Source organism: Rattus norvegicus, chromosome 11 (assembly GCF_036323735.1).
Source record: "Rattus norvegicus strain BN/NHsdMcwi chromosome 11, GRCr8, whole genome shotgun sequence".
In the NCBI taxonomy this organism is placed as follows: domain Eukaryota; kingdom Metazoa; phylum Chordata; class Mammalia; order Rodentia; family Muridae; genus Rattus; species Rattus norvegicus.
In genome coordinates, this window is record NC_086029.1 from 68,262,965 (window position 1) to 68,278,945 (window position 15,981).

The 15,981-nt window shown below is 44.3% G+C and overlaps 1 protein-coding gene across 1 annotated transcript in view; it reads left to right on the top strand.

Moving 5' to 3' along the window:
* The first annotated feature begins 661 nt into the window (after positions 1-661).
* Plcxd2 (phosphatidylinositol-specific phospholipase C, X domain containing 2) overlaps positions 662-15,981 on the top strand; it is a 52,337-nt gene continuing 37,017 nt past the window's right edge. The window contains 1 exon segment of the mRNA NM_001134481.2: positions 662-1,382. Coding sequence (NP_001127953.1) covers positions 1,220-1,382 — 163 coding nt within the window. The 5' untranslated portion in view covers positions 662-1,219.

Consider the following 15,981-nt stretch of genomic DNA (forward strand, 5'->3'; position numbering starts at 1 on the left):
GTTTCATCCATTAAGAGGAAGTGTATCAGCAACCCTCTTTGCCTTGCGGTAATACTTTAAAGAGCAGATGACACAAATAATTCAAAAGGTTTCAAACAACAGCAACACCAATGTAAAGCACCATTATCTCCCCCTCTGTGAAATGGGAATAATGGCCCTGACCAGCTTCAGCGGGCTGTGCAGGAGAACTGTCAGTTTGCAATGCTTCAAACACAGCTGGCTTTGACGCTGGTATCCAAATACGAGCCGCAGCACCTTTCTGTGGCCTCTCTAGCTCTCCTGTTTCTGCTGCTTCCGTGGTTTGCAGAAAATGTAGAGCTTTCTGGGTAATTTTCACCACAGTGAGTGTAAGGCGGAGGGATAGAGGAAAAATATTTGTGGTCGCATCAAAGATCTATGTGAGAAGATCAGTCTGAAGACAGCTGGCCATCGTGCACATTTCCCCATCGCGGAGCCGCAGGCCGCAGCGCGATCTGTCCACACGTTACCAGGTAGGAGTGGAGGGGGGAGGAGCTAAGAAGCAGGGGAGGCGTGGGAGCGAGATGTAGGGGCGGGCCCCCAGAGCGTCGTCCAATCAGAGCGAGCCCCGCCAGTGACCAATCACAGCTCGCCTAGACGCGCAAATCTGCCCGGCAGTGCGGGGCGGGGCCGTCAGAGTCCCGGGGCCGCCGGTTACTCTTCTGAGAGCCCTTCAGAAAAGCACAGGGCAGTGGGCAGAGAAGCCAGGGGGCGGGGGTGCAGGCAGGCCCAGCTTGTGTACCAGCCCGGGGACACCCACGGAAGCACCCATGAATAAGATATGGTGCAACCCGGGCGCGCACGTGTGTGCAGCCCGCTGGCACGTCTCTATGCCCGGTAGGCACCTGTCGTGTGAGTAGCTCCGGGTGTGGCTGTTCCTGGATGCTGTGGGTTTCAGTAAGGTTTGTATCTTCGGGCCTGCCTCCCCGGTCTCCAGAGAGGAACTAAGAAGTTTAACTGAGCAGAGACTGAGGAGATTAAAGGAGTGGATCTCAGAGGCAAGGCGGAGAGGGTGGGGACTGCGGGCGCAGCGGGCACAGCGGGCGGGGAAGCACCCATTTGACCCATCTCGGAGCTAGAAAAGAATCCTGAAAAGACTGGCATGACCCATGTGCTCTGAAATGTTTAGAGAGCCCCGAGCGGTGATGACCACAGAGTGAGTGGCACTAGGCTGAGCCTGTCTAATTCGTGGACAACAGGGATGCTTGCATTTAGAAAGGCCAGGAGGAAACTCAGGATGGGCACCATCTGCTCTCCCAATCCCAGCGGGACAAAGACAGCCTCGGAGGTCTGCAATGCTGACTGGATGGCCTCGCTCCCCCCTCACCTCCACAACGTCCCCCTTTCCAATCTGGCAATCCCAGGTATTCGTCTATAACTACTTGTTCGCACTGTGTTTAATTCTGCTATTTTAGTGGTTGCTAATGGGTGGGTTGTTTTCTGTTGTGTTGAAAAAAATATTGCCAGTGATCTCTTTTATTTCTAAATTAAAAAAAATAAATAAATAAAAACTTAACAGGAAGGTAGCTGCTTTAAAGAGAACCAAGCGGACTGCATCGCTGGCAAAAGGGACAGTCGGAAGAATGGGATCACTGCACTGTTGTTTCGATTTTGTTTACACCATACAACCTCAATCTAAGAATGTTAAGCGTCTTGATATTGCGGCCTGGGTATATGAAGGGCTCACTGACTTGAATCATTAAGGAAAGGAGGGAGAGAACAAGGATAATGGGTAGAAAGTCATTAACGATCTTAGCTCTACATCAAAATTAAAGCTGACAAAAATATTCCTTCCCTCATTTATCTGACCTTGTTTAAAAACAAAAATCGGATAAATGTTAGAAAAATAGGTTCAGATTCTGGGCTGGGTACAGAGAGACATAGTTTTGCTGTTGGAAAAGCCAGAAATAGAGGAAGCAATCTGTCCTCACAGGCAGTCATTAGGTGTGATGAAGTGACTGTGTATGAAGCTTTGTCTATATATACACAGGTGTCTGCCTGGCTGATCCAGAACTGTAGCCTTGAGGAGCGCCTGCCTCTCCTCCTGCTGCATTCCCCTGCCAAAGGCTTCAAAGGTTGACAGTGCTCCCAGGCGATTGTTAATCTTTCCACTGAAAGGGTTGCTAAAAACATAGTTATCTTGGGAAGGATGTTTAGACCACCCGGAGCTCAGGTTGGTGAGGTGGACGAAGTCCTATGATGCTGGTGCTTGAAGCACTCAGGGAGCAAGCGGTGGACCAGTTCTTTCTCTTGCTTGGAAATGTAGCAATTAAAGTTTAGACTATCAGATGAACTCACAAGCATTCCCTGGACCTACCTGCTTTTTTTTTCTTTTCTTCTTCTTCTTCTTTTAATTCTTCTGCCTTAAAAGATGACCTCGAGTCACCTCCGTTTGTTTTCTGTGCCTGGGAAAGAGAGTAGGTTTTTTTTTTTTGTTTTTTTTTTTGTTTTTTTTTGCTTTGCTCACCTCTTCTGGAGCTCTTCCAGGTTCACTGTCCTCATGGGCCCTAACTGCTGTTGAACAAGGGAAAGGTTGCAAAATCTTGTTACAGCTACAACTCCCTTCTGTTTGACTGGCCCTTAACAACAGTTCCCCGGGAAAGGCCCATGGCTATGCTTTAGAACATGTCTTTGCCATGCTTAATTGATGCCTATGGAGTCATTGCCAAACGATGCATGGGACACTTCTAACATGAGTCATTTGCCTTCGGGCTCTTCGATGAAATTATTTTGCTGAGTGATATGGCAGGTAGTTCGTGTTTGCAAACAGAATGGCATCTCAGGCAGGTCCTAAATGACCCTCTCATTCATGGCATGTCCGGGTAGGCTGGGCTTCCTCCTTCCTTGTACTTTGGACAGTTCGAACTGTAACTCGACTGGGCTGTGAATTCTAACTTGCACTCTGTGAAGGATCCGGGTGTTTGTTTTTGACCTCCAGTATATGTCAGGTACAAGGGTTGCTAGGGGAAGCAAAATTCTTGAGATCCATTGGCATACTAGGAACTCAGTATTAGCTCTACGAGGCACTCGGTTTCATTGACCCAGCTTTGTCAAGCAAAATATTCCTAATGAGCAGAAAGAGAAAATGGTGGCCCCATCTCCCCAATACATGCTGTATTTACTATTACGAAATGTCTGTTTCCCAGGAAAGAGAGAGGTGTATGGAGCTATGTCAGGTCAGAACAGGAAACACACATTCAACTGCTATCCATTTACATGCTTCCATCCCCCATTGTTACTGCAATCAGCTTTTAATACTTCCCAGAGAAAGGCTTACAGTGAGGTTCAGCCTAGCCTTGATGAGAGATCACAATTTATGGGATGAGTTCAGAAAGTGGGGTCCATCCTCTGTCCCTTCCTCTGCATTATTGTGCACATGCGCTTGGACACACACACACACACACACACACACACACACACACACACTTTATTGTTCTAGTTTCTTTGAGACACATCTCTGCTATCTATTCTAGCCCGACTTCAACCTCAAGAGCCTCCTGCTCATCCTTTCCAAATGGTAGCCATAGGCCGCCATGCCTGGTAGCAAAATATTCATTGCTAATTTCCACCCTGACGTACTCGCTGGCATACGTTACCTTCCCATGAACTCGATAGATAGTAATACCCTCATTTTTGAAATGGAAGTTAGGGGCTTGGGATATAGCTTTCTTGGTAGAGTACTTGGCTAGTACTTGGATGTGGTCCTCACTCTGATCCCATAAATGAGACATAGAAGCAAGAAGATTAGGAGTTCAAGGTCACCCTCTACTGCATAGTAAGCTCAAAATCTCTCCCCCCAAAAGAAATATGGAAATCATCACGCAGAAAATTTACATTGTTTTCTCAAGATTACATATACGCTGAGTGGCAGAGCTAGTGTTTAAACCCTTACGTAATGAAAACACTTGCTCACTGCCTCGCTGCCCTTGAGGGGCCTTAGGCAATACAGAGGAGTAGAGACAGTTCCTGGATGAGAACCAGGTTTCAGAGACCATATTCTGCAGCCTGCGAAAGAAGTTGTAAAAACTGGATGGGTTTTTGTTGTTGTTTTATTCGTGACAGGCTCTCCTGTAGTCTTTCCTGACCTGGGAGTCTATCACTCAAGTGCCCAGGATGGCAGGCCATTTCCAGCACACCTAGCCTGAACTCAGTGGTTTCATCTGGGCAACTATAGATCAGTGTGTACATTCGATAGCTACAGAGGGAATGCTGTCTCTAGATAGATGTATACATTTTATACATTTGAATGATATTAGGTACAAAGATACTAGATAACTAGATATATGATAGGTAAATAGATGATAGATAGATAGATAGATAGATAGATAGATAGATAGATAGATAGACAGATATAGATAGATAGAAGTAGAGATAGATTTGTTATGAATTTGTTATGAGCCTAGGAAGACTGAAATTCAGCATTAGTGCTTTGACACCGTGTGTTTTCGTGCTGAGCCAGCTCCAACAGGAGGGGGGTATGACAGCAGTGACAAGGGGAAAGGTCAGAGAGAGGGTGAGGGAGGAATCTAGCAATCATAGATCTGGACGAAGCTAATTATGTCAGATGGGGGTGCACCTGCTGGATGTGCCTAGGCATTGATGGGAGACAACACGTGTGGATGTGTGCCCTCCACAGGGCCCTGGTGGATTACTTTACTTCCGTAACTGTTACCACCACCTGTTAAGCTCCACTGTCACTCGAAACACATTGAGATGTCTTGGAGGAGAATCTCAGAGCTATTCTCATTCCCAACTATATCTAGGCATTTGATCTCTAAAAGGTAAAACATCCTGACCTCATGTATACCACTTTTTAAAGTTAAAGTATTGATAATATTGACATTTTTCTGAGAGAGAAGAGGTTTTCTTTGTGTGTGTGTGTGTGTGTGTGTGTGTGTGTGTGTGTGTGTGTGTGTGGTCTACACTGTTTTTCTTCATTTTCTTTCTTTCTCTCTCTTTTTTTTAAACAGGCTCTTACTCTGTAGCCCAGGCTGGCCAGGAATTCACCAAAATCCTTCATACTCTGCCACCCAAGTAGTGGTCTGAGACTTCAGTGTAAACCATACTACTTGGCTGTGTAATACTGCTTTTGGGTGAATTCTTTTTCTATGTATATGCTATGCCTCTGCCATTTTCTTCCTTTCTTTTTTGTTTCTTTTTTTTTGTAATTTTTCTCCTTTATTAAAGGTAAGATATTTGGCTTATAAGGGAAAGCCTTCTTGCGTTTAGGGATGTGATGTCACACTGTTGTTTCTGCCAGTTGGTGTGGAAGCGGCAGTATTTCTACTTGTGATTAAGATTCTGAGTATGTTTGGGCATCCTCATGGCTGGGCATGGTATGCCATGTTTATAGTCCTAGCACCTGGAATGTTGAAACAGGAGGATGGCTGTGAGTTCTAAGCAAGTCTGGGCTATACATAAGTAAGTTTGAGGCCAGCCTAGGCTACACAGCGGGACTCATCTCAAAAAGTGAACAGATTAAAAATATGCTGAGTTTAAAGAAATCCATAACCTTTCTCAGATTAAAAATCATTTGGCTAATTTAGAGTGTAAAGAAACCTGTTCTTTATTAAAATACAGAAGTATTGGGAATGATGGCTGAGTCCTTTTAGGTCCAAAGGACATGGGTTATTTTGTTCGTTTCATTTTTTAATGTTCCTTTAAAACAAGACATGAATTTTGCTTCCAACAAGGATACAGTTCTGTAAAATAAAGTAAAATCCTCTTCTGTCTTCAAATTTTCACCTCACTGTCTCCTGAGTGCATTTTAAGAAAACTCCAGACTCGGGTCTATAGGAAATCAATCCCCACAGTTAAAGTAGCTTATAACCTGTCAATGTGTAGCCACCTCTGCAAACCTCCCCACCATATACAGTTAAGAGGAATCTGTGACAAACATCAAAACGGATATAGATAATGTGTCACAGAGGTGCACAGAATAGGAAAAGCAATTCCGGCTTTTTATTCTCAACTTTGTTGAGAAAATGGCACTCGACCTAGTTTAGAGTGGAGGTGGTGCATCTCCAGCCTCCAACGGCAGCTCTTGAGAGGCTGAGGCGCCAAGGAGATCTCTATGGGTGTGAGGTATGGAGTGAATTCTAAGTAAGTCTGGGCTACATGAGACCCTAGAAGGGAGGGGAAGGGAAGAAGGGAGGAAAGGGAGAATTCTAAGTAAGTGTGGGCTGTATGAGACAGTATAAGGGAGGGGAGGGAGGGAGGAGGAAGAGAGGAGGGAGAGAGAGACAGAGACAGAGACAGAGAGATACGGTAGGTTGGGAGGGAGCCTTTCCAAAAGCAGAGTCCATTTGAGCTCAGTGATGAGGGATGTGGATGGACAGCCCTTCATCCTACCCTGTTACGACCCCCCTCAGTCCTTCCCTTGTGGCATTTCTCAACATACTGCTTTCAGTCACTTAGTTGCTGAACGTATCTGCATATCTCTCATGACCCAGATACTACTGAGTAGGTGGTAGCAGCTCAGACACTGGCCACTGTTACGTGAACAACACAGAAGGCAACAGAGCAGGAATGTTCATGCCCTAAAGTCATCATTGTCCGTTAGCTTACATTATTTATCTTTACTTTCAGTGTTCTGACACAGGGACTCACACTGTCGCCCATGCTGGCCTTGAAGTTACCAAATAGCCACGTCTAGTTTCCGTTCGAAGTTATCCTCCTGCCTCAGTCTCCTGAGCCCAGGACATTCTCAAAGCTAAACTGAATAAACTGCTTAGTTCCCCTAAGGTTAAAAAGCCATAGGAAGCCACGTGACAGCTTTCAACCCATTCCTTGTTGCTATACACTGTACTACTGAAGTACTAAACACACAGCTCATCGCAAGCACCTTAGGAAATGAGAAGTCTAGGCCTAAGAGATGGGCGGGAGAGTTAGAAAAGAAACAGGCTTTTGATCTAGCATCCTTCCTGCCCTCTCTCTTCCCTAGCTGCTTGGAGCATCTCATCTTTCCTGTTGCTGTCTATCCCTGCCCTGGTTTCTTCTTCCAAGTTTCACCTTTCTCCTACTGACCTGGCCTGCCCCTGCCTTACTCACCTTCTTCAGGGCCATCCTGTCTTGGGTGACTGGCACTTCTTCAGTTCCCAAGTGATTCTGTCTTCTCAGGCTGTGGCCATTTACTCCCTTCTCTTCCTGCCTACCCTTCTGGCACCCTGTGCTTTTCTATGAAGTTGAACTCATAACCACTTGGTGATTTCTGTAACTCTCTCCCTGGTGGGTATTCACTTTCTCCTCACCTGGGTGACATGGAGACAAAATCACTAGGGGTGAGAGGGATGAGAATTGCTCAGACTGGAGAGGGAGACCAAGTGTGCTGCATCTAAAAGAGATCAGGGGTCATTTCAAAGGTGGACATAGTAGAGTATATAACAGTGTTGGGTTAGATCATAGTTCCGAGGACCTGCAACCAAGCCATTCTTCTGGTGGACTTGAGGCTGTAGAAAAGCAAGAGCAAAGCAACCAAATAGTGCTAACTCCATAATCATTAAAACTTGGCACAAGATACCAAGCGATCTCTCAAGCAGGGATGCTTTGTTTTTGTTTGTTTGTTTGTTTGTTTGTTTGTTTCTGCAGTGCTGGGGAATGAACCCAGGTCTATTCCTAGCCATTTTTTCATGTTTTATTTTGAGAATGAGTCTTTTTAGATGGCTGTCTTGCTGCTCGACCCCTTGAATAGCTAGTGACAGGAACCTATGCTGCCAGCCCAGCTTTGTTTCACTCTGGATGGTCCTGGCGAAGAACAGAGAGCCACACCACTGGCATTCCCACAGACACTTTCCTCTCCTTACGTCCTGCACTCCTCACCACCACACCAAAAGAGCAAGACTCAGGAGTCATCTGTTTCTGTTAGAAGTGAGATCAAGGACTAGCTGCAGGGATGAAGGCCTATGATCTCAGTGTTAGAGAGGCTGAGACAAAAAAGATTTCAAGTTCAAGGCTAGCCTGGGCTATGTAGCAAAACACTGACTCAAAACACCAAAGGCTGAAAGGATGTAACTCTGTTAGAGCACTTGCTTACCATGCACAAAGCCTTCAGTTCCATTTCCAATAGGGCCACAAGATATAAATAAATAATAACTAAATAAATAAATAAATTCAGGATCGTGAATTAGTTAAGAGTGTAACCACTCTGTCACACTGCCTGGATTTCTTCCTCCCAAGTATTAAAGCCCCGGGCTTCAGGTAAGAACTAATTCTTACAGTATACTTTCCAATATAAAATAAGCTCTATAAAATTATTATTATTATTATTATTGTTGTTGTTGTTTATTGTTGCATGTCTTTTTTAAACTAAACACATAATCCAAAGCTTGAGCCTAGATGGAACTAGAAGCTTGAGATTCAATCTATACCTCTGGTAATTTATAGTCTAGTTAAGGAGCCCAGTATCCAATTAAGCCCTGAGAGTCGCTCTGATCAGATTACCATAACTTGACGAGGCACACCCCTAGGAGGGTTAGAGTTAGAGACACTATAGGAGCCTCTGGTTCCCTAGGTGTGAGCACCAAGGAAGTGTAAATTGCAATAAGGCACCTGATCAAGAGAGCTGGAAAAAAACCTCCTTTAGTTCTTGACTATGTCTTGTCCACCTACCACAAATTCATCTGCTAGATCTTGTCAACTGCAGACTTCCAAAACTTCCGGGAAAGACTCAGCTCTCTACAACATGACAGGCAATGTGTTACTGGTGCTTCTGTTCTCATTTCCCTATAGATCACTCACCTAGACAAAGCATTGTGCTTCTTGTTCTAGAATGAAGCATTATGAATGCTTTTCTGTAAACTTGTGTCTGTATATGTGTATAATACACACACACGCACACACACATATGTGTGTATATATGACAACATCATATTTGCAAACAGATGCTTCAAACTCCACACATTAACACATATGCAACCCCACACACACACTTACTATGCTCTTGACCTCCCCCTCAGAGAGTCCAAATTCTAATGTCTCTTACTGTTCACCCTTCATAAACATCCTGCACCCTTTCCCACTGACCATTTGAGGGTTCTTTCCTGCATGCTTTTCCAGACATCCTTCTGAAACCAGAGATTTGGGTTCTAACACATGGTCTGACCTGATGTACTGTAGGTATGACAGATCACCTACCTTCTTTCCTTTCTCTCTCTCTCTCTCTCTCTCTCTCTCTCTCTCTCTCTCTCTTTCACACACACACACACACACACACACACACACACACACACACACACACACACACACACACCCCTAGCACAGTGATTCTCTGTGGGTCTGGACTCCTTGGGTTTGTATGTCAGATATTTATATTATGATACTTAACAATAGCAAAAGTACAGTTACGAAGTAGCACCGACATAATTTTGTGGTTGGAGTGTCAGCACCACATGAGGAACTATATTAAAGGGTGGCAGAATTAGGAAGATTGAGAGCCACTGCCCTGGGAGCTTCTGAGCACAGGCAACACTAAAGATAATGTGAGTGAAGCTTCCGGTAGTGTTGCCTTTAGGAAAGCTCTCAAACCACTCTACAGATTCTGACTAGCCCCAATTACAGTTTCAAACCAGGCCTCCAGAGCAGAGATTATTTATAGGCATTACAATAAGTGGGTGTGTTTGTGTGAAAAGAATTTGAACATGCATCAGGGAACAAATTTAGGTGGTGGGAAGCCATCACTCGATCTGCGCGTTTACGCATATGGCTGAGGAGGAGGCCTTCCATGCCCCACTTGTGACGTCTGAAGTTGCAAGCTTTTAGATTATATTGCTGAACAGCCCTGAGAAGCAAATCGAGGAGGAGGAATACATCTCCAAGTGATTCTGAGAGAAAAGGTTTTGAGTTAAAGAGGCCAGCAGGACTCTCTAAGCCTGACACCTAAGTCATGCCAACTCTCAGATGGCGTCCCTCCTCTGTGCATACATTGTCTACCAGGAACTGAAAAATTTCTACAAGAGTAACCGTTTGCTATTTCTTGGGTTGTCTAGTGTGTGTGTGTGTGTGTGTGTGTGTGTGTGTGTGTGTGTGTACACTCTGTATTCTATAAGTATTTTTTTTTCTGAACAGATCCAACAATATTAACTTTTAAAAAAGAGTCAAATGTGGTCCACGGCACTTGGAAATCTAAGGCAGGTGAATTGCTGCAAATTGTTAGGTAGCCTGGGCTACATAGTGAGTTCCAAGGATGAAAAAGAGAGAGAAGAAGCCATTTTTACCTCATAAATGTTTCAGAGAACAGCTATAGTCAGCAGTAATGGACAAACTCAAATATTCAAGACTCTGTCAGACCAAGATGAATATTTTATGAACATGTATTATTTGAAGTCTTATGTTCTAAAAACAGTATTCTTAAAGAGCAACTGAAAACCAAGGGGAGGGGGGGAAATATCCAACAGAAACATGTGAAACTGAAAAAAAGTGTTTCAATGAATGTTGAGCTTAGATCAAGAGCAAGGAGTCCATGTAGAGCCTCCTGGGAATCGGTGAGCATGCTTATTAATTTGGCTTTAGTTGTTGGTGTTTAATCCCTTTTGCCTCTTCTCATTTTCATCGCCTAGGTAGAAAAAAATAAACCCTTGTAAAGGAAGATCAGGATTCAAAAGATGCATATTTTTTGTGCCACGTGCTATATCAGATCAGGTGAAACATTCTTCTCCCTACTCTTCATGAAATGGTTATCTTACAAAAAAAACCAAAATTCAAAAATGATGGAGAAGGGTTCACAGCATCTGTGATACCCAGGAAACCTGCTCCCAGTTCTGATTTAGAAGGAAAGCAAGACAAGAAATTGTCCCTGGCAACGGACCAGAAGTCAGAAACCATTACACGCTGCTGAGAGTTCTTCTAGGAACTCTACTCACTTAAAGCCAGGATTCTTGGCTTGGCTGCAGAACCTCAGGCCCAGTCAGGATGAATTAGGGTTGTGGTGTGTTTTTCTGTTTGCCTTTATTTTACTTTCTTATTTGGGGTGGTCATTGAGAAAGTCTATGAAATGGATACATAGCTGACGCTAGTCTTGAATCCTGATTTTCCTGCTTCTGTATTCCGAGTGCTGTTCTAAAAGAAATGAGCCAGCGCTGTGCCAGCATGCCCACCTGGAGGTTATAGATTTTTATACATAGACTAATAGAGGAATACGTAGGAAAGGAGTGACTGTGTTCTTGATTGCGGGCATCTCAAGAAAGAGTGGCACTTGAATGTCTTCGCTAGAGATATCCACGTGATTTGGAGGCTCCTGAAGGGTCTAGCTCAAAATTGCTAAGGAAGTTAAATGGAATCATAACACCGTTCCTGTGCTGGACTGGCTAAGATTACAACGGACAAGGTAAAACCATAGGTCAAAAGGGTTTCATAAAGCAATTAAGATGTGTTCTGGTTAGAAAGAAAGTTTAGTTTATAAATCTTGTTGGTGAAAACGATCGGAAATTAAATGGTTACATCTGGGTAAGGAGAAAGGCCTCATGTGAAAGTCATATAGGCTCAGCCTTAAGTATCGTTCAGGGCCATTTTAACATTCACATTTGTAACAATCTCTGTATAAAAGGAGCATGGTGTAGGCAACTTTTACAGCAAATATTAATTATGCTGTGACTATTAACTCTCAGCTACTAGGAAACTTCAGACAGACTCTGGGCTTGGAAGGCTCCTTTCTCTTCTGTATTGCCCACCCTACCCCTCCCCAATCTTTTTTTCTTATTACCCTACTTCAAGGTGACCTCTGAGTGGAATCATAGCAAACGAGAAGAAGGTGTTAGAGAGGGAGAGGAGAGTCATGTGCAAGAGGAAGGAACTGAGGTATAGAAGAGTGTGGTGACCTTGAAGAAACCCAGACAATCTGGTGTGATCAGAATAGAGTTCATTTGAATAAAGCGGTGGAGCTAAGGCTGGAAAAGCAGGCAGGAGCAGGATCCTAAAGAGCCTCATATGTCATGCCAAAATGGAGTGTTGTGCCTAAGTCAGCACCGGAAGCTTTGTTCAGGAGTGGGTGGAGGGCGGCCACTAGCTGCCTCAGAGCAAAATGAATTAAAACCTGTCAGCTTTCACAGTTAGCTTGGGGGTGGGGGCAACTTTGGCATTGTTTCCTTTACCATGCTGAACCCATGTGCCCATTACCTTCTGTACGGCAGGTTCTCTCCCAAACAGTAGTCATTCAAAGACTGCCAATAAAGACATGGCCCCTGCCTTCAAAGAGCTAGTTGGAGAAATGCACATTTAATGAACCCGTTACAACATAATAACCTGTGTAAGATAATAGGGGAAGTTCGGGCTGGATCTGGAAGACCATATGGCAGGGGCATCCTAACAAGATCTGGGAGCATAGAGAGGCCCATTAACACATTGAAATGATTCATTATAGATGTGTCACGTTTGACAGAAGGGAAAGGAGAGGAGCCAAGGTCATAAAGCTCTTAGAGGTCCAAAAACCTGTGTCAGGGGCTTAGCTTCCCCTTAAGAAGAGTATGAAGAGTATAAAGGGGGTGGAGCTTAGTTGTGGGAGCTCTGGTTAAGCACACACAGTGTTCTAGCATAACTGTACAATAGGGCATCGTGGTGGTACAAAGCTCTAAAATCCCAGCCCATGAGAAAAGGTCATCCTCGTCTCTAGAGTGAGAACGGGACCGGCTAAGGCCACATCAGACTCTGTCTCAAAACTAACGAACGACCTAGTGGCGTGAAGAGTGTAAAGGGTTTTAAGCAGGTAAATGAAAATGTCAGTCTTGTGATTTGAAAAGGTCCCTTGGTCTAAGAACAAAATGTATGGGGACAGGTAAGAGCTGAAACCAAGGAACATGTCACTCAGGCCATCCAAGTAGGAAGCCACCTGACCCGGAAGCAGTAAGTAACAGTGTGGACCACAGAAAGCGGGCAGATGCTGGAGGCGTCTGGGAGGAAGTGTCAACTGGACTTAGTGACTAACCAGGAGAAGCAGGTGGGAAAGTGACTCTGGTAGGGAGGAGGAGGAGACATTCCCAGAATACCTGTACTGGTAAAGCAGGCAGACCGAGTGAGCAGCTCTGTTTAGTCTGGGCCTGCCGGGCTTCAGATATGTGGGGAACATCTCCGAATTGGGAGGTGGCACAGTGGAGATGATGTCAGAGCTAAATCTTACTGCACAGTTGGCCTATCTCCCTATACCCACCCATGCTATTATATCCAGTATCACATGGTTCAAGTTTTAAGCTGGCACTCTGGTTGTTTTATTTTTAAAAACAAAACAAAACAAAACAAAACCAGATTCCTGTGCATCCCAGGCTGACCTCTAGCTCTTGAGATCCTGTACCATCAAGCTTACTTTATGCAGTGCAAGGGAGCAAACCCAGAACTCCAGGAATGTTCCGCAAATGTCATCACTGAGCCACACTCTCAGGGCCCTTTAACGGGGTCCTTTAATGTATATATAACTTTGTCTAGATTTCATCTAAGATTTCTTACAACATCAAGGCTCGCAGAGATGGTCCTTTAATGTACCGATCGAGTCCCGTTATTTCTGGTGAACTGTTTCCCCAGCCATGGTTTGTTGTTGTTATTTGGTTTGGTTTGGTTTGGTTTGGTTTGGTTTGGTTTGGTTTGGTTTGGCTTGGCTTGGTTTGGCTTGGTTTGGTTTGGTTTGGTTTGGTTTGGTTTGGTTTGGTTTGGTTTGCAGCACTGGGGGTGTGGGGCGCATTACACAAGGCCTCTGTGAAGTAGAAACTGGACTCGATTTACCACAGCCATCAAAGTCCACTTTTTCCCACACATTGACATCTGAGGTTGCACCAAGGGGTACCATGAAAGAGGGGAAAATTTGCAGCAGAATATTTAACATGACGTAACTCTGCTCCTCCCTTGAACATTTGCCTGGTTTCCCACACTATTATTTTTTTTCTTTCATGTCAAAATGTTAAGGGAAATAGGATTACCTCAGAGTTGAGAAGGCTAGCCAGAGGAAGAACAAAAGATCCTCCAAAAGGCTCCAGAAGGTGGTATCCTCTGCTTGAAGACAGAATAGGGTATATGTGATCAGAACAGAGGAAGAATTTCTTTCAAGTTCTGGACATTTAAAGACCAGGAAACCCTTTCGAAAAACTATAAATACCCATGAGTACACAGAGAGCTTTATAGTGCCTCTCAGGCATGTCATTGAAACCCCTTAAATTTTATTTCTAGGATATAGGGACTGGACTGGAGACTGTGGTAAAGGCATACTCATGCACGAGGCATGGGGAAGGAAGGGTTCAGTTCGTTCAATCTTTCTCTTTCTTTGGACAGCTCAGGGAAGGACTGTGTCCTGTGGGGAAGTGCTTATAGCCAGAGAAGCTCGTCTCATATGTGTTTCATACATAGATATTTCATTTGACAATCATTTAGATCTCGAAAGCGTCCTGGAAACCATTCCTTGGAACTTCCTTCCAGCCAGACATTGGTAGACTAGGACCCTGGGCCCTGTCTCTCCTCAGACAATGGGAGGTCTCTTGGCTTCTCTATACATAAAAGGAATGTGTTGATTAAGGCCCTCTGCTTCCAGGTTTTGGCTTTACGCATTACTTTTGTGTATTGTGAATAATTATAAATTCAATAGGCAACTGATTAAAAATTAAATTGGCCACATGGCTCTCTTGGATTTTGCTGGCAGTTTGATGGTTATTATTAATACTCCCCCATAGGGCTCATGAAAAATAATCAAGCCTGAGAGTTGAAGTTTATCCCTTTGGATTGGCAATAAGGTATTAAGATGTCTTTTGCTTTGGAAGACAACTTAGCGGGTCCCCTGATCCTAAATCTTGGCTCTGTTGGCTAGCTCTGACCATCCTAAAGATGCTTAGCCTTCACTCACTTGTTAATAGGAAGTCCTGTTCTTTACGAATGCTGCATTTCTCCAAGGACCTAACAGGTGGATGATGTGGGAGGCCCCAGGAGATGTTATTAGAAAACAACTCAGGAAATCCAGTCTCCAGAACTTTTCTATTTAAATTGTTCAGTGCAGATTTTTATTATAGCTGTTGTTTTAGTCATCCTAACTGGTTTATTTTTGGCCTCCTTGTCTCCTGGCACATTTCTCTTCATTGCCCTAGATAACTCAACCCAGAAGGACCAATTGCAATAAATGGAACTGGGGATAAACAGACGTGCAAGGGTAAAAAGGTAGCTAGAAGGAGCTCCGCCTGTAAGAAGATGGATGGACCTAAGATGGCTGCAAAACGATCAAAGGCCCCAAGCTTGTTGGCATTTAGCTAGCTCTTTGGGCATCTGTTCCTTCAGGGAGCTGTGCGTGTGGGCCTCTGTACACCTGTACTCAGTACTGTGGAGAATATGGAGAGATGGGCGTGCGTGACTTAGGACCCTGTCCCGACTGCCTCACAGGGCTGGAGACAGATATGGAGCTCCTCCCACACAGTGACCTCAGTTCCTCAAGGATCACTCAGTACCTGCAGAGCATCGAGGGAAAAGAGGGCACTTAATAGGGCAGACCGGAGTCAAATGACTCTGGCCCATGGTTTTCAACTGGGTCACATAGAAGTAACTAGGACGGAAAGGGCAAGTCCAATTAAATAACGCCCAGGAATGGTAAGGAATTTTCAAAGTGAGTCTTCTGCTGTATTCCCTAACCATAAGGCTCATTTCTCACTTATAACTTTGTAAATTACTATATTTTCAACTGGGGCCACTGAAATAGTTTAGCATGCGAATTATGTTTTATTCATATCAGAGTTGTAGAGATTAAATGCCTGGGTTGTGAGACAAAATACTTTTCTATCTGTACTGTCCTTACTAGGCATGGTGGGTTAAGGCTATAAACCAGCAGAACCACTGACACAAGTTTGAGGTCATTCAGGCCTACATAACAAATTCCAGGACGGCCAACCTACAGAGTAAGACTTGGTTCCAAAAAGTCCAAACATAGAACAAAACAAAACTGCTCTAACATATTCTAATCCCAGAATTTCAGCAAAGTAAAGGCAAGAGGTTCCCAAGTTTGAGGTCAGTCTG